Below are 22,621 nucleotides of genomic sequence, written 5' to 3' on the forward strand. Positions count from 1 at the left end.
GGGCAGGATCGATATCCGGCGGCTCCTCTCTAATGGTCACTGTGTCCACAAGCAAATGAACTTTATTCTCCCTGGTGACGGTCATAACGGCGACCAGACTGCTCGCACTCTGCGTGAATCTGCTGCTGTATATTGTGGCAGTAACAGGCGTAGCCGCCGATTACTTAGAGATCGATTTCATAATCCGCCGCCCTTAGTGTTACTACTGAGATTGTGTCGCCCTGTTTGTAGCATTGGGAAAAGAAGAGAAGTTAAAATCAACATAGTCACAGAGTCAAACGATTATGTGAAAAAATATTTACCTAACAAACCCCACACGGATGTGGGGAGGATGTCTCGGGGCGGGGGAGGGAGGGGGGGCGGGGGAGGGGGTGGGGAGGATGTCTCGGGGCGGGGGGGGGGCGGGGGAGGGGGTGGGGAGGATGTCTCGGGAGGGGGAGGGGGGGAGGATGTCTCGGGGAGGGGGGGGGACACTATTTGTGTGCTGGGTTTTGTATTCTTTGTACGTTTTATACATTTTGTTAAAACAAATCCAGGAAGTGTTTGTGTCCAGATCTGTTCTCTGACCGGCTGCAGGCTTAGTACCGTCAGACCCTGCCTGGGAATGACCGACCGCAGGCTTAGTACTGACCGGCTGCAGGCTTAGTACCGGTCAGACCCCACCTGGATGACCGACCGCAGGCTTAGTACTGACCGACTGCAGGCTTAGTACCGGTCAGACCCTGCCTGGGGATGACCGGCTTCAGGACCGGTCAGACCCCACCTGGGGATGACCGACTGCAGGCTTAGTACTGACCGGCTGCAGATTTAGTACCGGTCAGACCCTGCCTAGGGATGACTGACTGCAGGCTTAGTACTGACCGGCTGCAGGCTTAGTACCGGTCAGACCCTGCCTGTGGATGACTGACTGCAGGCTTAGTACTGACCGGCTGCAGATTTAGTACCGGTCAGACCCCGCCTGGAGAAAGCATTTGGGCTTCTTGATGAAAGGACATCAGGGGTCCTCACATTAGGCATTAATAAAATATTGTATTTCAAGGAGAATCAACAAGCAGATGCTTCTAAACTGTATATAATGATATTAGGGCAACTCTTATCTATTCCTTAGGCGGTGTGTTGTGGTAACTTAACATTGCTGCGTGTGCTCTATTTTAAACTTTATTTGGGGGTTCCTTGAACCTGGACTGGGGTAGGCCGAGCTTACAAAGCTTTTGCTTCGTTTAAACAAACTCGTTTCCGTTTCCTAAGCTGGTGCTTTGTGCGGGAGGTACAAGCGTTTTAAATATTAAGTGTTCAAGTGTAAAATATTAAGGAAGTTAAAATGAAGCTCCCCCCAGAACCCATTGCAGACTAAACCTCCTAGATTATAAGGCCGCTATTCTAGTTAGCGCGATGGTGTGTACGATTTTGTGCGCTGCACAAACAATGTGCTGCAGCTGTATCGGGCCGGCCATAGCGAGCGCGCGGCAGATTTTTCTAAAGACAATTTTGAACTTTCGCGCGCTTGCCGCTTCATGTGAGCGGTTCAGCCAATGAGGACGGACCAGCCTGGTGATGTGTTCGCCTCGCTTTCCCGTCGCCTCCATCTTAAATGTGCCCATCGCTCGGGCGACGTGCGCGCGCCTACTATAATCTCCGCCTAAGGGATGCACAATGTGGTCGCCAGGGTCCGCCTTCCTCTGGCAGCCAATAGACGGACCTCACACAATCAGCATGTCACTGCTCTCTTCCTGATCCCACTTAAATATCGTGGAAACTCGGGTGGGACTGGAGCTGGGAACCCCTCCCCACCCACCCCCCGGAACCCCTCCCCACCCACCCCCCGGAACCCCTCCCCACCCACCCCCCGGAACCTCTCCCCACCCACCCCCCGGAACCCCTCCCCACCCACCCCCCGGAACCCCTCCCCACCCACCCCCTCGGAACCCCTCCCCACCCACCCCCTCGGAACCCCTCCACCGGGATCAGGGCAGGACTCAAAAAGGGGTGTGCCAGAGCCTGCTTCAGAAGAGGAAGGGGATGTGACTTTGTAAATGGTTGCTATAGAAACAAACATGCTTGTTACACTATAATACATTAAAAATGTCATTCAGAGTTGTTTAAAAAAAATGCTACAAGTATTTTCTCATAGTACAGACCTGATTTATTTTAAAAAAAACACGTAGGATATTGCTCGATCTGCAGCTTTAACACAGATTAGTTTGAGAGGCAATTAGATATTTGCATTGTTTGTGAAAAGGTTTTTTGTCTGGCGTCATGGAATAGCTCAAACACAAAGGGATCCCTATATTATGCACTCAATCTTCACTATACTGTGTGTGTGTATATATGTATGTATGTGTGTATATATATATATATATATATATATATATATATATATATATATATATATATATATATATATATATATATATATATATATATGCAAATATAACTGTATGCTCATCTGCATGTCTCAGACAGGTCTGCAACCCTGCCTTTCCCCATCATCATCCAGCATACAGCACTTCCACTGCAGCAAGGGATTCTGGGAAATGACATGCAAATGAGCACACAGTGTCACTTTTTGCCTCAATAACCATTTTTAACATGGTTCCCTATAGGCTTAAGCTTTCTGCATGGTCACAGCTTTGAGCACAGCCAGGGTTAAGGTGCATACCCAGAAAACCACCCACAGACAGCTGTTTCGACCTTGATGGGTCTCATCAGTGTGGGGTTGATTTTACTGGGAATGCAAGAGAGGCTATGGGATAGGCTAAACCATAATACTGAGTTAAGTTATATTTGCATATTTGCTTTCCTGTGGAGGGTTTTTGTCACTTTTTTTACTCACCATAACTTAACTCAGTATTATGGTTTAGCCTATCCCATAGCCTCTCTTGCATTCCCAGTAAAATCAAAAAAAGCCATTAGGTATTATTATATTTAATATTTAATAGTTTTATATTTGTTTTTTCTCCACTTTGAAGCTGGTTTAGGTGAATTCAAGATACGAGACTTAAATGATGAAATCAACAAGCTTATCCGAGAGAAAGGGCATTGGGAGATCCGCATTAAGGAGCTGTTCGGCCCAGATTATGGTGTAAGTAGAAAGATAATTTCTTTCCATTGGTACTTTTTACTGTTTTTGTGCCCAAAATAAAAATGCTTCAGTTGTCGGATCCCAACCACAAGCATAGTCTTTATACAAAAACCTTCTGGTGTGTCTCCGTGTGTGTCCATCAATTCTTTGTGTTGTATGTATAGGAAGCTGTGACTGCAAAGAATTGATACACACACACACACACACACACTCACTCTCTCTTCTATTACCATGAATTGCAGAGCATACCACAAGTTCACTACCTATATTCAACAAGTAAATGCCTTTGTATAATGCCACACTGCAGAAGAGATGTTCCTGCCTTTTCATGTGGCAATCTGCATAAGCTCTGTAATTCGTCTTGTTTTTCTTAATGACATATTTATTGTGATTCTTATGAAGCGCATCGGACCCAAGATGCTCGATCACGAAGGCAAGGAAGTCCCAGGAAACCGTGGGTACAAATACTTCGGCGCAGCCAAAGATTTGCCGGGTGTTCGAGAGCTCTTTGAGAAAGAACGTAAGTCTCTCCAGGCAAAAGCCGTAACGATACAACACCCTCTCCACCCTAACGCCTAATACTGGCTTCAGATCTTCAACATTCACCACTAGGGAGCCATTGTTACCTGAAATATGGAAGATATAGAAGGGACCATGTCTAAATCCCGGCTTCAATGCGAAATAGCTGCTTGCCGTCTGCTTGCCAGGGAACAGGGTAAGGTCTCCCCCGACGGGGAAGGAAATGGCTGTGCACTGCTTGCCAGGGAACAGGGTAAGGTCTCCCCCGACGGGGAAGGAAATGGCGGTGCACTGCTTGCCAGGGAACAGGGTAAGGTCTCCCCCGACGGGTAAGGAAATGGCGGTGCACTGCTTGCCAGGGAACAGGGTAAGGTCTCCCCCGACGGGGAAGGAAATGGCGGTGCACTGCTTGCCAGGGAACAGGGTAAGGTCTCCCCCGACGGGTAAGGAAATGGCGGTGCACTGCTTGCCAGGGAACAGGGTAAGGTCTCCCCCGACGGGGAAGGAAATGGCTGTGCACTGCTTGCCAGGGAACAGGGTAAGGTCTCCGACGGGGAAGGAAATGGCGGTGCACTGCTTGCCAGGGAACAGGGTAAGGTCTCCCCCGACGGGGAAGGAAATGGCGGTGCACTGCTTGCCAGGGAACAGGGTAAGGTCTCCTCCGACGGGGAAGGAAATGGCGGTGCACTGCTTGCCAGGGAACAGGGTAAGGTCTCCTCCGACGGGGAAGGAAATGGCGGTGCACTGCTTGCCAGGGAACAAGGTAAGGTCTCCTCCGACGGGGAAGGAAATGGCGGTGCACTGCTTGCCAGGGAACAGGGCACGGTCTCCCCCGACGGGGAAGGAAATGGCGGTGCACTGCTTGCCAGGGAACAGGGCACGGTCTCCCCCGACGGGGAAGGAAATGGCGGTGCACTGCTTGCCAGGGAACAGGGTAAGGTCTCCCCCGACAGGGAAGGAAATGGCGGTGCACTGCTTGCCAGGGAACAGGGTAAAGTCTCCGACGGGGAAGGAAATGGCGGTGCACTGCTTGCCAGGGAACAGGGTAAGGTCTCCTCCGACGGGGAAGGAAATGGCGGTGCACTGCTTGCCAGGGAACAGGGTAAGGTCTCCTCCGACGGGGAAGGAAATGGCGGTGCACTGCTTGCCAGGGAACAGGGTAAGGTCTCCTCCGACGGGGAAGGAAATGGCGGTGCACTGCTTGCCAGGGAACAGGGCACGGTCTCCCCCGACGGGGAAGGAAATGGCGGTGCACTGCTTGCCAGGGAACAGGGTAAGGTCTCCCCCGACGGGGAAGGAAATGGCGGTGCACTGCTTGCCAGGGAACAGGGTAAGGTCTCCCCCGACGGGTAAGGAAATGGCGGTGCACTGCTTGCCAGGGAACAGGGTAAGGTCTCCCCCGACGGGGAAGGAAATGGCTGTGCACTGCTTGCCAGGGAACAAGGTAAGGTCTCCTCCGACGGGGAAGGAAATGGCGGTGCACTGCTTGCCAGGGAACAGGGCACGGTCTCCCCCGACGGGGAAGGAAATGGCGGTGCACTGCTTGCCAGGGAACAGGGCACGGTCTCCCCCGACGGGGAAGGAAATGGCGGTGCACTGCTTGCCAGGGAACAGGGTAAGGTCTCCCCCGACAGGGAAGGAAATGGCGGTGCACTGCTTGCCAGGGAACAGGGTAAAGTCTCCGACGGGGAAGGAAATGGCGGTGCACTGCTTGCCAGGGAACAGGGTAAGGTCTCCTCCGACGGGGAAGGAAATGGCGGTGCACTGCTTGCCAGGGAACAGGGTAAGGTCTCCTCCGACGGGGAAGGAAATGGCGGTGCACTGCTTGCCAGGGAACAGGGTAAGGTCTCCTCCGACGGGGAAGGAAATGGCGGTGCACTGCTTGCCAGGGAACAGGGCACGGTCTCCCCCGACGGGGAAGGAAATGGCGGTGCACTGCTTGCCAGGGAACAGGGTAAGGTCTCCCCCGACGGGGAAGGAAATGGCGGTGCACTGCTTGCCAGGGAAAGCGTGGTATGGGACCGGGACGCTCTCGGGAACATTCCCATTGTGTTGCAGTTACCAAATGGGAATTGCCAAATAATAATTTATGTTGAAGTTTTCAGGGTAACCAAATGCTTTTGAGACTTGGACTGTTTTTCGTAATAAGACGATTTTTCAGGTAAATTGTCCATCCCACATTTTTCTTTCCTTTTTACATCAAACATAGAGGTAAAATGTTCACTTTCAGAGCGGTTGAATCTTCCGAACAACGGCGAGTTTCTCTTTGCTTGCTATGTTCGAATGCCGCTATTAGAAAAAATAATGTTTGTGAACTGCACAATTAACCCATTCCCTGCCGAAGAAGCTGCAATGCGTCGCGCTCTGTTAGAGCTGACACTATTAAACCGCTTTGTTTGTTTATTTTACTTCAAAGCTGTCTTTATAGACTATATATAAATCACATTATGGCGAGTAAAAAATAAAGTGTATATCTCGGGATGGGACATTTACATATCACAGCCCAGAAACCTTGTCTGCAGCTTAACCAGAGTGTGCCGGGGGGGTGTCTGGGCCACGGGCTGGGGGGGTGTCTGGGCCACGGGCTGGGGGGGTGTCTGGGCCACGGGCTGGGGGGGTGTCTGGGCCACGGGCTGGGGGGGTGTCTGGGCCACGGGCTAGGAGGGTGTCTGGGCCACGGGCTAGGAGGGTGTCTGGGCCACGGGCTGGGAGGGTGGCAGAGAACCGGGCTGGGAGGGTGTCTGGGCCACGGCTGGGGGGGTGTCTGGCCCACGGGCTAGGAGGGTGTCTGGGCCACGGGCTAGGAGGGTGTCTGGGCCACGGGCTGGGAGGGTGTCTGGGCCACGGGCTGGGAGGGTGTCTGGGCCACGGGCTGGGGGGGTGTCTGGCCCACGGGCTGGGAGGGTGTCTGGGCCACGGGCTGGGGGGGTGTCTGGGCCACGGGCTGGGAGGGTGGCAGAGAACCGGGCTGGGAGGGTGTCTGGCCCACGGGCTGGGAGGGTGTCTGGCCCACGGGCTGGGAGGGTGTCTGGGCCACGGGCTGGGAGGGTGTCTGGGCCACGGGCTGGGAGGGTGTCTGGGCCACGGGCTGGGAGGGTGTCTGGCCCACGGGCTGGAAGGGTGTCTGGGCCACGGGCTGGGAGGGTGTCTGGGCCACGGGCTGGGAGGGTGTCTGGGCCACGGGCTGGGAGGGTGTCTGGCCCACGGGCTGGGAGGGTGTCTGGCCCACGGGCTGGGAGGGTGGCCGAGCACCGGGCTGGGAGGGTGGCCGAGCACCGGGCTGGGAGGGTGTCTGGGCCCCGGGCTGGGAGGGTGGCCGAGCACCGGGCTGGGAGGGTGGCCGAGCACCGGGCTGGGAGGGTGGCCGAGCACCGGGCTGGGAGGGTGGCCGAGCACCGGGCTGGGAGGGTGGCCGAGCACCGGGCTGGGAGGGTGGCCGAGCACCGGGCTGGGAGGGTGGCCGAGCACCGGGCTGGGAGGGTGGCCGAGCACCGGGCTGGGAGGGTGGCCGAGCACCGGGCTGGGAGGGTGGCCGAGCACCGGGCTGGGAGGGTGGCCGAGCACCGGGCTGGGAGGGTGGCCGAGCACCGGGCTGGGAGGGTGGCCGAGCACCGGGCTGGGAGGGTGGCCGAGCACCGGGCTGGTACGGTAGGCGCGGTATGAACGAAGCAGGTTTGTTGATCTGTAGATATGGGAAAAAAATGTTTTAATTGTTGTTGTTTTTTATTATTATTGGATTTTTTCAACTTATTTTTTATTGACCGTTTTCAAGAGGGTCACAGGTCCGGACACACGGATACATATGTAATGAACACGCACGGTCCGGACACACGGGTACATATGTAATGAACACGCACGGTCCGGACACACGGGTACATATGTAATGAACACGCACGGTCCGGACACACGGGTACATATGTAATGAACACGCACGGTCCGGACACACGGGTACATATGTAATGAACACGCACGGTCCGGACACACGGGTACATATGTAATGAACACGCACGGTCCGGACACACGGATACATATGTAATGAACACGCATGGTCCGGACACACGGATACATATGTAATGAACACGCATGGTCCGGACACACGGATACATATGTAATGAACACGCACGGTCCGGACACACAGATACATATGTAATGAACACGCACGGTCCGGACACACGGATACATATGTAATGAACACGCACGGTCCGGACACACGGATACATATGTAATGAACACGCATGGTCCGGACACACGGATACATATGTAATGAACACGCACGGTCCGGACACACAGATACATATGTAATGAACACGCACGGTCCGGACACACGGATACATATGTAATGAACACGCACGGTCCGGCCCCACGGGTACATATGTAATGAACACGCACGGTCCGGACACACGGATACATATGTAATGAACACGCACGGTCCGCACACACGGATACATATGTAATGAACATGCACGGTCCGCACACACGGATACATATGTAATGAACATGCACGGTCCGGACACACGGATACATATGTAATGAACACGCACGGTCCGGACACACGGGTACATATGTAATGAACACGCACGGTCCGGACACACGGATACATATGTAATGAACATGCACGGTCCGGACACATGGATACATATGTAATGAACATGCACGGTCCGGACACACGGATACATATGTAATGAACATGCACGGTCCGGACACACGGATACATATGTAATGAACATGCACGGTCCGGACACACGGATACATATGTAATGAACATGCACGGTCCGGACACACGGATACATATGTAATGAACACGCACGGTCCGGACACACGGATACATATGTAATGAACATGCACGGTCCGGACACACGGATACATATGTAATGAACACGCACGGTCCGGACACACGGATACATATGTAATGAACACGCACGGTCCGGACACACGGATACATATGTAATGAACATGCACGGCCCGGACACACGGATACATATGTAATGAACACGCACGGTCCGGACACACGGATACATATGTAATGAACACGCACGGTCCGGACACACAGATACATATGTAATGAACATGCACGGTCCGGACACACGGATACATATGTAATGAACACGCACGGTCCGGACACACGGATACATATGTAATGAACACGCACGGTCCGGACACACAGATACATATGTAATGAACATGCACGGTCCGGACACACGGGTACATATGTAATGAACATGCACGGTCCGGACACACGGATACATATGTAATGAACATGCACGGTCCGGACACACGGGTACATATGTAATGAACATGCACGGTCCGTCCCCACGGGTACATATGTAATGAACATGCACGGTCCGGACACACGGATACATATGTAATGAATAGCCAAGTTGTTGGGATCCTCCTTGACATCTCATAATAAAGCGACAGCTAAATAATAGTGGACACAGTAAAACAAGGGGAAAAGAGGGGGGGGGGGCATAATCATTAGCAGAGGTGTAAAGTTATTTTTCCTGTATGTAACAGGACAAATATATTGTTTTCAAGGAAAATATTGATTTTTTTAACGCTAAAATAGAAATCAGGATTTCATCAAATACGCAGCGATGTTTGCAAAGAGACTGAAAGTGCCGCAATCAGACAAGTCCAAAGCCAGAGTGGGGGAAATGAGGATTTAGCCTGGTTTACAATGAGGGGACAGAAGGGGCATACTGTATATTCCAGTTACTACCGGGGAACTTCAGGGCATGTGTCGTGATTCCTGCAAAAGTGTCAGGTGAAATATATCATTTACTCTACATTTAATGTAGTATAAAGTGAACAATCGGCACATACACATTACATTATCACATGAGCGTAGTAACAGGGACAGGAAGGAGAGTTGATGTAACTTGAGGCAAATGGATAAGTGAATTATAATTATGCGTTCTATTTAATTTTGTTTGATGTAAACATTCCGCAGTGTATCAGATCGCTTGATGTAACGCTGAGTGTTTCTTTCATGAAACAAACGTGTAATTGTGCTCCCTTGTGATCGCATGGAGCGTTGCACATGACTGACAGCACGTTGGGTAGTAATCCTAACTCTAAGGGAATCCCAGATGACCCATGCACACTGCTGGGCCGTCTGCAGCTCTTAAGGGGTTAACCGCGCATGGGTTTTGCCATGTTTGACGGCCTCATTCATTTCGCCGCTGGCTCCTCGGGAGCAACTTCTGTAAAAGCAGTAATATGTGCCTCAGTATTTATTTAGTTTTTATACATATACTGAACTAGACATACGCGTGAAGAAGGCTTCGGGGCTCACGTGCATGTGCTGGCTGTGACGTAGGCGTGAAGAAGGCTTCGGGGCTCACGTGTGCATGTGCTGGCTGTGACGTAGGCGTGCAGAATGCTTTGTGGCTCACGTGTGCATGTGCTGCTGGTGACGTAGGCGTGCAGAAGGCTTCGGGGCTCACGTGTGCATGTGCTGCTGGTGACGTAGGCGTGCAGAAGGCTTCGGGGCTCACATGTGCATGTGCTGTTGGTGACGTGGGCGTGTAGAATGCTTCGGGGCTCACGTGTGCATGTGCTGGCAGTGACGTAGGCGTGCAGAAGGCTTCGGGGCTCACGTGTGCATGTGCTGTTGGTGACGTGGGCGTGTAGAATGCTTCGGGGCTCACGTGTGCATGTGCTGGCAGTGACGTAGGCGTGCAGAATGCTTTGTGGCTCACGTGTGCACGTGCTGGCTGTGACGTAGGCGTGCAGAAGGCTTTGGGGCTCACGTGTGCATGTGCTGGCTGTGACGTAGGCGTGCAGAATGCTTTGTGGCTCACGTGTGCATGTGCTGGCTGTGACGTAGGCGTGCAGAAGGCTTTGTGGCTCACGTGTGCATGTGCTGGCTGTGACGTAGGCGTGCAGAAGGCTTTGTGGCTCACGTGTGCATGTGCTGGCTGTGACGTAGGCGTGCAGAAGGCTTTGTGGCTCACGTGTGCATGTGCTGGCTGTGACGTAGGCGTGCAGAAGGCTTTGTGGCTCACGTGCATGTGCTGGCTGTGACGTAGGCGTGCAGAATGCTTTGGGGCTCACGTGTGCATGTGCTGGCTGTGACGTAGGCGTGCAGAATGCTTTGGGGCTCACGTGTGCAGGTGCTGTTGGTGACGTGGGTGTGCAGAACATAGCTGGACCATGTGAGTAGCTCAGAATAAAAATAAATGGTGCGTGACTTTTAATCATTGCTTGAATGATTTCTAATGGTGAATGTGAAACACCGAGCGGCACATTCACCCGCTGAGCAGGTTACAAATAATGATTTCATCTCTGTTAAAGATAAGTCTTGATTTGAAATATATTTAAATAGCCTCTTGTGATGCTTTAACAAACCCTCATGCGCACACACACACACACACACACACATTATGTTTTTGGTTGTTAAATGTGAGCATCCATTTTCTTTCCCAGCCCAGCCTCCTCCCCGTAAGACGCGCGCTGAGCTGATGAAGGCTATTGATGCAGAATATTACGGTTATAGGGATGAGGATGACGGAGTACTAGTGCCTTTGGAGCAGGAACATGAGAAAAAAGGTATTTTTTTCCGGTAAAGCACATCCCGTATGCTGTGTGTGTTGTTCAGCCCGGATTCACCTGGTCTTTGATAATGTATTGATGAGCTGGTTGTTTCGTAAGAGGTCTGATTTCTCAGTGGCTTAAAACAGGTCTTATTGTATTGGGAAGAAATTGTAGTTTGGAGCGGTGGTTCTGTTCTAAAGGCTGAGCAGAGTTTTAAGAAAACTGCTGAGGGTGTCGGTGTCTGATGCCTTTTGCAAGAAGGACATGCATATTATACCCCGACCCTTGCGATCCCAGCGGTGGATTTTATTATGAGTGGGTATGTCAAACTAGTTATACAATGAACAATAGAAAAAGAGTAACATGGAGCACAGCAATAATCAAAGAGAACTGGAGGCAGGATCAAAAGTAAAAAAAATATAAATGTATTAACACACAATGCCCGTGAAGAAACACTGACGCGTTTCACACCGTAGCGGGGGCTTTATCAAAGAGTTTATCTGTTATACAGTGATACTGACGGGAGTCTCTGTCCTGAGACCCTCTTGGTTCCACCAAGTGAAATACTCTGTTCCATGCAACTATCTTATAGAAAAAGATTTGTGCCACCTCTGCATTACTACTACCTAACCTTTCCTATAAAAACCTAATGTCAAATCACTTATTAAAAGCGCCCACTTAGAGCTCCATGAGTGTCGCTTTTTCTTACCCCCCTTAACTCCCCCAAGACAAACTACAGCTCTACAATTCGCCTGCCGTTATAACAAAACGCTCGGTATTGCCTCAATGAGCCAGTTTATGGAAAAATATCTAACTATGAGCGCAGACATCCTGCCAAAGCAAGAGAGGACAGGCCTGGGGAACGCAGCGACGCAGGAAACGTGGCAGAGGTCGCACCACGGGAAACATGTGTCTGCAGAAGGTAGAGTTAAGATAGTCACACAAACCATGACACCAATATTGAATGAAGGATTCGACTCGCTGAAACAGATTATCAAGGATTTTAAAGGACTTGGCTCAACAGCTGCATACAAATGTTACTCTCAATCAGAACCGTAGCTGGAGCACCAATCTCTCCAGATATTAGAACGATTCTGATCAATAACTAAAGGGCGTGAAGAAACCACGTGCGACTTGTTGGCGTATTGGAAGGTTTGCAAACACACGGGGACAGCTGCTTTCTCTTACAATATGTAAGGTACAGCATGTGCTATAAGGATTCAGTTACATTGCTTGGGCATTTTTAAAGTGTGTGTGTGTGTGTGTGTGTGTGTGTGTGTGTGTGTGTGTGTGTGTGTGTGTGTGTGTGTGTGTGTGTGTGTGTGTGTGTACGCGCATACATGTGCACGAAACTGGCTTTTAATAACTGGGCTGCAAAAAATGTAACGAGAATTAAGATGATTGGAACTTTAGTTGCTGAATACAGAACCTATTTGCTTACTTATATATTTCTCATAGGGGACAAATGCACAGATCCTGTATGTGGCTTTATTATAGGGGACAAATGCACAGATCCTGTATGTGGCTTTATTATAGGGGACAAATGCGCAGATCCTGTATGTGGCTTTATTATAGGGGACAAATGCACAGATCCTGTATTTCGCTTTATTTTAAGGCTGCTGGGAATTCTTTACACTATTGTTCTAGTCTTCTTGAAATAGGTATTTACGGTTCAGTCCCACTTAGCAGCATTTTGTTAAAGTTTTAATAAAGCAAAACCACTGTCGTGTAACACACACACGCTCTCCCACACTGTCGTGTAACACATTCTCCACATCTTTTAAGATTTGTTGTGTGTGTGTGTGTGTGTTTGTGTGTGTGTGTGTGTGTGCACACACATAACTAGTATAAGCCAGAGTACTGGAGAGGGTGCTGCTATCAGAGAACCCATGAAGGTTCTGTACAAAAGTAACAAACGGATCTGCGCACCAAAAATATGTAAAACATTTCTGTTATTTGCCCAACGTTTGGGCTCCCTCTGCTCTTGATAAAGACTCCAGAACGGGCGCCAAAACGTTGTGCCAATAAGACATTTGCTAATTTTTGGTTTGCCTATCCCTTTGTTATTGTAGATATGCATATATAATTGTGTATGTATATACAAAGTTTTTTAATTTCGGTCAAGAATGTAAAACAAATATCAATTAGCACAAAATATAAAGTATCTGATGGATTTGGTAGAGTTTCATTAGTTCCAAAGCAGATGACCCCCAACCTTTTGCACAAGGGCCAGGGGTGGCACCCAAGTTCCTACAGAGATTTTCTCAGCCCCCCTGGGACTTCCCCAAAGGAGAACAGAAGCAAAACTGAAGATTCACACACAGGTATTTTTAGGATTAAATTGAAGTCCTTTATTACCCAGAATCCCTTGCTGCAGTGGAAACGTATGCTAAGAGAATGGTGATGAGCGGGATCACACGTCAGACATGTGAATGTGCTCACAAATGATATTTTTATTTGCTTAACCAGGGGAAGAAGGTATAGTATAGTATAACGGTTTTAGAGACGATTATATGACATCTTTATTGCACCTCCCGTGTGTGTTTCTTTGTAGTGTGTTCACATGTATTCTATTAGTCATATTGTTCCTGCAGACAAAGTAATTCCTTGTAGGACTGAGTTCTTAATTCAGTTATAATTTACAAATCTTTCAAACCTCACAGATTGTTTCTTCTTTGCATTTACTATGTAACCGGCTTTTTTTATTTATTAACTGAATTAACTTTGTAGCGCCTCACGATCCGCGCAATTCTGGCATCTTCTTCTTTTCTTTCGTGGAAATTTAGCCCGTTATTTTCTCTTGCGTCCTTCCGATCTACGCTCACCGCGCCTGCATTTCTCATCTAGCCGTTTCAGAGGCCGTGGAGAAATGGAAAATAGAGAAGGAGGAGCGTCTCGCAACTGGCGACAAGAACGAAGAGGAGGAGCAGGAGGAGGATAACATCTACGCCGTGCAGGATGATGAGGTAGGAAGACTTTGCTTACAGCGGCAGTCCATGCAGCGGACTTTATTTTTTGCGTGGTTGGGGGTTTAACCTGCCCTGGGGGCTTTCACTGAGGGGCTCTTTGGTATCTGTGCGTCCCCCCCGCGCCCCCCGGGAACCCCTGACTCATAAGGGATGGAGGGTTTTGTCCCCTAGCCAAGAAAAGGCCGCAAGGTCGGGTCTCACTGTGGGGACTAAACGAGAGCCGCAATGTCTCCCCAGAACCGTGGCGTCCCACGGAGCGTAACATGGCATAGCATCAGACCCGTGGCGTCCCACGGAGCGTATGGCAAAGCATCAGAACCGTGGCGTCCCACAGAGCGTAACACAGCATAGCATCAGAACCGTGGCGTCCCACGGAGCGTAACACAGCATAGCATCAGAACCGTGGCATCCCACGGAGCGTAACACAGCATAGCATCAGAACCGTGGCATCCCACGGAGCGTAACACAGCATAGCATCAGAACTGTGGCGTCCCACAGAGCGTAAAACGGCATAGCATCAGAACCGTGGCGTCCCACGGAGCATAACACAGCATAGCATCAGACCCGTGGCGTCCCACGGAGCGTAACACAGCATAGCATCAGAACCGTGGCATCCCACGGAGCGTAACACAGCATGGAATCAGAACCGTGGCATCCCACGGAGGGTAACACAGCATAGCATCAGAACCGTGGCATCCCACGGAGCGTAACACAGCATAGCATCAGAACCGTGGCGTCCCACGGAGCATAACACAGCATAGCATCAGAACCGTGGCGTCCCACGGAGCGTAACACAGCATAGCATCAGACCCGTGGCGGCCCAAAAAGCATAACACGGCATAGCATCAGAACCGTGGCATCCCACGGAGCGTAACACAGCATAGCATCAGAACCGTGGCATCCCACGGAGTGTAACACAGCATAGCATCAGAACCGTGGCATCCCACGGAGCATAACACAGCATAGAATCCGAACCGTGGCGTCCCACGGAGCGTAACACAGCATAGCATCAGAACCGTGGCGACCCACGGAGCGTAACACAGCATAGCATCAGAACCGTGGCGTCCCACGGAGCGTAACACAGCATAGCATCAGACCCGTGGCGGCCCAAAAAGCATAACACGGCATAGCATCAGAACCGTGGCATCCCACAGAGCATAACACGGCATAGCATCAGAACCGTGGCATCCCACAGAGCATAACACGGCATAGCGTCAGAACCGGAAAGTTCTACGGCGCCTCACATGGCATAGTATCAGAACCGTGGTGTAACACGGCATAGCGTCAAAACCGTAAAGTCTCACGGAGCGTAATACGGAGAGAACCGGAAAGTAACACGGCATAGTATTAAAACCGTGGGGTCCCACGGAGCATGTATCTGCGACCGGACATTAGGGGGCTGCAGTGTCCTCACAGCCGGGCGGTCTCTGCGACCGGACATTAGGGGGCGCAGTGTCCTCACAGCCGCGCGGTCTCTGCGACCGGACATTAGGGGGGCGCAGTGTCCTCACAGCCGCGCGGTTTCTGCGACCGGACATTAGGGGGGCGCAGTGTCCTCACAGCCGCGCGGTCTCTGCGATCGGACATTAGGGGGCGCAGTGTCCTCGGAGCCGGGCGGTCTCTGCGACCGGACATTAGGGGGCTGCAGTGTCCTCACAGCCGCGCGGTCTCTGCGACCGGACATTAGGGGGCGCTGTGTCCTCACAGCCGGGCGGTCTCTGCGACCGGACATTAGGGGGCACAGTGTCCTCACAGCCGCGCGGTCTCTGCGACCGGACATTAGGGGGCGCAGTGTCCTCACAGCTGGGCGGTCTCTGCGACCGGACATTAGGGGGCGCAGTGTCCTCACAGCCGCGCGGTCTCTGCGCCTGGACATTAGGGGTGCGCAGTGTCCTCACAGCCGGGCAGTCTCTGCGACCGGACATTAGGGGTGCGCAGTGTCCTCACAGCCGCGCGGTCTCTGCGACCGGACATTAGGGGGCGCAGTGTCCTCACAGCTGGGCGGTCTCTGCGACCGGACATTAGGGGGCGCAGTGTCCTCACAGCCGCGCGGTCTCTGCGACCGGACATTAGGGGGCGCAGTGTCCTCACAGCCGGGCGGTCTCTGCGCCTGGACATTAGGGGTGCGCAGTGTCCTCACAGCCGGGCAGTCTCTGCGACCGGACATTAGGGGGCGCAGTGTCCTCACAGCTGGGCGGTCTCTGCGACCGGACATTAGGGGGCGCAGTGTCCTCACAGCCGCGCGGTCTCTGCGACCGGACATTAGGGGGCGCAGTGTCCTCACAGCCGGGCGGTCTCTGCGACCGGACATTAGGGGGCGCAGTGTCCTCACAGCCGGGCGGTCTCTGCGACCGGACATTAGGGGGCGCAGTGTCCTCACAGCTGGGCGGTCTCTGCGCCTGGACATTAGGGGTGCGCAGTGTCCTCACAGCCGGGCAGTCTCTGCGACCGGACATTAGGGGGCGCAGTGTCCTCACAGCCGGGCGGTCTCTGCGACCGGACATTAGGGGGCGCAGTGTCCTCACAGCTGGGCGGTCTCTGCGCCTGGACATTAGGGGTGCGCAGTGTCCTCACAGCCGGGCGGTCTCTGCGACCGGACATTAGGGGGCGCAGTGTCCTCACAGCCGGGCGGTCTCTGCGACCGGACATTAGGGGGCGCAGTGTCCTCACAGCCGCGCGGTCTCTGCGACCGGACATTAGGGGGCGCAGTGTCCTCACAGCTGGGCGGTCTCTGTGACCGGACATTAGGGGGGCGCAGTGTCCTCGGAGCCGGGCCGTCTCTGCGACATTTTGAAACTCCGTGACGATCCGCTTGAGGTGCCGCGCACAATAGCTGAAGCTTCGCTGTATGGACATTTGCAGACGCGCGGCCTCCCTGAATAAAGCTCGGGGCGGAGGGATTTAGGGAGCGTTTTAACCGGCTGACATGTTCACGCTACATTTACAATTGTAGTTATACTGGTAACAGAAAGCAAGGTGTAAATGAACAACAAGGTGAGGGAAAGCATACCCCATCCTTTCTAGAAACCTTCTGTCAATGGCCGAAGATCCTTCCCGAAAGTGAGATTATAAATCAGATGCAGGAACCGGGTAATATAGATAAAGTCCTGGCAGTCCGAGACACTGAAGGTAAATGTATTCACATTCCCCACTCCAGGATCATACTGAGGGCACATGTGCAGGTAAAACAGCAGCTGCAGGAGGCGGAGGCCATGCCTCGGGCTGCACTACAGAGCCACAAAGAGAGAATCACGGGCTGGGCTTCCAGAACCGCAGGGAGAAGAGGAGCCGGGTGGGTTGGGGACATATTGCCCCAACGTGAACTGAACTTTAATGCATTTGTGCGCAATGCTCATTATGAATGAAATGCTGCGGCATTGGGCAGGTCATTAAATATGATATAGTTACAGATAATGATGCCTCTTATCAGAGAGATATTATAAGAATAAAGTTTCATATTTAGTGATGGTAACGTGATAGAAGGCAGGCTGTTTCCTGTCAATTAATGAAACATTGGAAAGAACATACAGTATTGTATATTGGATGGAATTCTTGCCGGACTGTAAGTAATTACTTGCACTCATTAGCTAAGGTCACAGGAAGTGTACAGATAACCCAATGGATAGGACTAGTTGGGCATTACCAATAAAAGATCTAATTTTTAGTTCAAATTGGCAATTCACCATTCTAGGTCCTGGTAGTCTAGTTACAGAAATTGCATACATAAAGTTTCTTCCCACTCTGATTCCCCTTATGCCCATTGAGAGGTTTGGGCCATTTGTTCTGCTCCCGCTGTCCGCTGCTGTTTCCACTTTCATATTCGGGAACTTCCAGATTGATGGCGTATTGTGAGTTACTGATAAGTAGGCGCAGACATTGAGAGTGCGTTGGGTTAGTAGAGGGGTTATGTCTGCAAGAAAAGAGCGCTGGGATCTAGAACTGAGTGATGGAGGAGGGGGTGGTTTTAGTACCAGACTCCTGTGCTATTTGTTGTGTAGCTGCTTCTGCTTGTTGGTTCTGATGTCCGCTCATCGGGTACAGAGATTCCCCAGCATGAAGAAACCGCATCTGAGCATATGGAATGAGAGCGGCCATGATCAATGTATTTGGAGAATGAGAACAAGCTGGTTAACCCGTGGTATAGATAAGATAACAGAGTGTATTACAGAGGAGCGTGATACAGGTAGTGTGACTTTGGGGAAGAGTGTGACTGGACAGTGATGAGGACAACGTGTAACATGAGTGACCAATGGTCATAGCAGTAGTGCATTGGCCAGAAAGAGGCTACGCAATGTTTATTTATTGAAATGCAGCTGTTGTCCCATCACAAAGCAGTTTTGTATTTGGAAAAAATTGATTTGCTTTTCATTAACCCATATTTCCTTAGTCCTAAGACTGTTTTGCAGATTCTGATGCCTCTTGACATACCAACATGGACATTTTAGCAATGTGCATACAAGAACACAAACGCCCATTGGTTACATATGTTAGGCAATAATATGTTATCCTAATATCCTTGGAACTTGGTTAGTTTATTGTATTCCCATTTGCTGATATTTGAGGAAACAGATCGTGGGATGAGCTGCACTTGACCCTTTCAGACTTTTATTTTACAAACATCTGTGAAGATTTTCCTACAAATTAACATACTGTATTACAGCTTTGCTCACTAAATAGTGAGGACCAGGGAAAATAGCTCTTGCATTAATATGTGGGAACTTTCCCGGGTTTGCTTTAGAAGCACAGGGGCCCAGATAACAGTTTGACGTCCATTAGTAGTACGTTGCTTAGCAGCTGTGGGTCCCACACATTGTCCATTAAATGGATTACCAATTCTGATCTCTTGTCGTTTGTAGTCTGGAGAAGACGGTGACAATGACATGGAGGGAGAGGAGGGACAGCAGACGTTTATTGCTCATGTTCCGGTTCCATCCCAGAAAGAGGTAAGGAGTTGCAAAGAGAATTCCGGATACCTGCGCCCTTTCCGTTCTGGGAAAAGCACGAAACTTGCATATTGCCTGCAACCTTTTAGTTTACAGTCCAGGAGTCCTCAAGGGCCACCAACAGGTCAGGTTTTCAAGATATCCCTGATTTAGCACAGGTGTCTCAATCAGTGGCTGTCATTGACTGACCTGTGCTGAAGCAGGGATATCCTGAAAACCTGACCTGTTGATGGCCCTTGAGGATTGGAGTTGGTCACCCCTGGGTTACACGTTTTGCGCTACAGGTACAGATGTGTTGCATGTTGTGATACTTGGTTATAAACACCCGGGTGCACTTTTAGAAGATGCAGTCGGCTTTCAAATGTCAAGTCTACTTTATCTGTACTGGTTCCAAACAGGAACATATATTTTCAAGCTCTATTTTAATTTTGTATATCTACTTAAATCATATAAGCGTTTGATAATTACCAAGCAAAACTATTGTTCTCTATAAGTGGATACAAAAGGAAAGGTGAGAATGCGGTGTGCAGTACGAAAGTGTTTGTGCAAATTCAGCTGCAGCGTATCATTGATTGCGGACCTGTCCCCTCTCAGTAATTGTGTTTATAATCTAAAGTAACAGTGTGTATTTGCGTTACACATTGAGATACTGGAAGAAACGCACAGAAACCCCTGTATGTTACACATTGAGATACTGGAAGAAACGCACAGAAACCCCTGTATGTTACACATTGAGATACCGGTAGAAACGCACAGAAACCCCTGTATGTTACACATTGAGATACTGGAAGAAACGCACAGAAAGCCCTGTATGTTACACATTGAGATACCGGTAGAAACGCACAGAAAGCCCTGTATGTTACACATTGAGATACCGGTAGAAACGCACAGAAAGCCCTGTATGTTACACATTGAGATACTGGAAGAAACGCACAGAAAGCCCTGTATGTTACACATTGAGATACCGGTAGAAACGCACAGAAAGCCCTGTATGTTACACATTGAGATACTGGTAGAAACGCACAGAAACCCCTGTATGTTACACATTGAGATACCGGTAGAAACGCACAGAAACCCCTGTATGTTACACATTTAGATACTGGAAGAAACACACAGAAACCCCTGTATGTTACACATTGAGATACCGGTAGAAACGCACAGAAACCCCTGTATGTTACACATTGAGATACCGGTAGAAACGCACAGAAACCCCTGTATGTTACACATTGAGATACCGGTAGAAACGCACAGAAACCCCTGTATGTTACACACTGAGATACTGGTAGAAACGCACAGAAACCCCTGTATGTTACACATTGAGATACTGGTAGAAACGCACAGAAACCCCTGTATGTTACACATTGAGATACCGGCAGAAAAGCAAGTTGCCAGCTCTCCGTTTCCAACACAATGCTGGTACCGGTATGTTTGGCCCAAACTCCTTGGCATGAAATAACGCTAATAGATCATATTGACATTTTGACTGCTCCGGAAAATGTTTGTTTTACTATAAAGTAACCTTTGAACCAGTCGAGCAAAGATCTCTGCAGTTTTTAGTTTCATTTTGTGGCTAATAAAGGCTTTTGCCAAGTAAATATTAAGACACACCTGCTTAAAGAAGCATATGAATAGCACTGTGGATATTCTGAACACCTGATACATAAAGCTTGGCCCCCTGCAGACGCACTTACCAGAACTCCCCCCTCCTGTCTCTGTACGTTCTCCCTACCTACCAATTAGACTGTAAGCTCCTCGGGGCAGGGACTCCTCTTCCTTAATGTTACTTTTATGTCTAAAGCACTTATTCCCATGACCTGTTATTTATTTGATTATCACATGTATTACTACTGTGAAGGGCTATGTACATTAATGGCGCTATATAAACAAAGACATAAATACAATTGGATTACTGTGCTTAAAACCTTGTAAATGCCTGAAACACGAGACGAGAACAGGGCATAATATGGTCGTGTCTGTGAAAATCGGGATTTTAATTGAAGGCTGTAAAACCCTTTGTTCCTTTCTTCATAGTTTCAAGAAATTCTTTGAGCTAAAAATAAACTGTATTCAATGTCTGTGCTAATATCAATAACGCAGCATATGGTAGAATTTCACTGATCAGAAATAATACAATGGTTTTCAGCCATAAAGCGTGTAACAGTTTTTTTTAATGCATTTGTCACGGAGACGTAGCGACTTGCGCAAGGTTTCCGAGGTAATGCTGTGGTCCGGAACCAGCCTCTTCTAAGTGACTTGCCCGTGCTTTAACCCCCAATTTCTATACCTATACGCCATTAATCCCACAGTTTGTATCCCTATACGCCATTAATCCCACAGTTTGTATACCTATACGCCATTAATCCCACAGTTTGTATCCCTATACGCCATTAATCCCACAGTTTGTATCCCTATACGCCATTAATCCCACAGTTTGTATCCCTATACGCCATTAATCCCACAGTTTGTATCCCTATACGCCATTAATGCCACAGTTTGTATCCCTATACGCCATGAATCCCACAGTTTGTATCCCTATACGCCATTAATCCCACAGTTTGTATCCCTATACGCCATTAATCCCACAGTTTGTATCCCTATACGCCATTAATCCCACAGTTTGTATCCCTATACGCCATTAATCCCACAGTTTGTATCTCTATACGCCATTAATCCCACAGTTTGTATCCCTATACGCCATTAATCCCACAGTTTGTATCCCTATACACCATTAATCCCACAGTTTGTATACCTATACACCATTAATCCCACAGTTTGTATCCCTATACGCCATTAATCCCACAATTTCTATACCTATACGCCATTAATCCCACAGTTTGTATCCCTATACGCCATTAATCCCAGTTTCTATACCTATACGCCATGAATCCCACAGTTTCTATACCTATACGCCATGAATCCCACAGTTTCTATACCTATACGCCATTAATCCCACAGTTTGTATCCCTATACGCCATTAATCCCACAGTTTCTATACCTATACGCCATGAATCCCACAGTTTCTATACCTATACGCCATGAATCCCACAGTTTCTATACCTATACGCCATGAATCCCACAGTTTCTATACCTATACGCCATTAATCCCACAGTTTGTATCCCTATACGCCATTAATCCCACAGTTTGTATCTCTATACGCCATTAATCCCACAGTTTGTATCCCTATACGCCATTAATACCACAGTTTCTATACCTATACGACATTAATCCGTTTGTATACCTATACGCCATTAATCCCACAGTTTCTATACCTATACGCCATTAATCCCAGTTTCTATACCTATACGCCATTAATCCCAGTTTCTATACCTATACGCCAGGGATGTGCAATATTTTCCTCTGCTATACGCCATCGCAATCCCGATCATCTGCAATATTGAGGAGCCGCATTTGTCTGAAGTGGCAGTAAAACAGTAGATGGGTTTCATTAAATCCAGTTCTCGCCTCCAAGTAATTATTGTAGCGGTCGTGGTGATCTAGGCAAGATTTGATTATTTTTTTGGTGTTGAAATTATTATTTTTTATTAAGATATTGCGAGTGGTTCAGAGGTTT

The 22,621-nt window shown here is 49.6% G+C and overlaps 1 protein-coding gene across 1 annotated transcript in view; it reads left to right on the forward strand.

The window, feature by feature from the left end:
* The window catches only part of ISY1 (ISY1 spliceosome associated protein), a 32,480-nt gene that overhangs the window by 8,144 nt on the left and 1,715 nt on the right, over positions 1-22,621 (forward strand). Inside the window, exons 6-10 of the mRNA XM_075574970.1 lie at positions 2,970-3,082; positions 3,485-3,602; positions 11,030-11,152; positions 13,985-14,103; positions 18,963-19,049. Of these exons, the coding sequence (XP_075431085.1) occupies positions 2,970-3,082; positions 3,485-3,602; positions 11,030-11,152; positions 13,985-14,103; positions 18,963-19,049 (560 nt within the window). The remainder of the gene's footprint in view (positions 1-2,969; positions 3,083-3,484; positions 3,603-11,029; positions 11,153-13,984; positions 14,104-18,962; positions 19,050-22,621) is intronic.

Source organism: Ascaphus truei, chromosome 17 (assembly GCF_040206685.1).
Source record: "Ascaphus truei isolate aAscTru1 chromosome 17, aAscTru1.hap1, whole genome shotgun sequence".
Taxonomy (NCBI): Eukaryota; Metazoa; Chordata; class Amphibia; order Anura; family Ascaphidae; genus Ascaphus; species Ascaphus truei.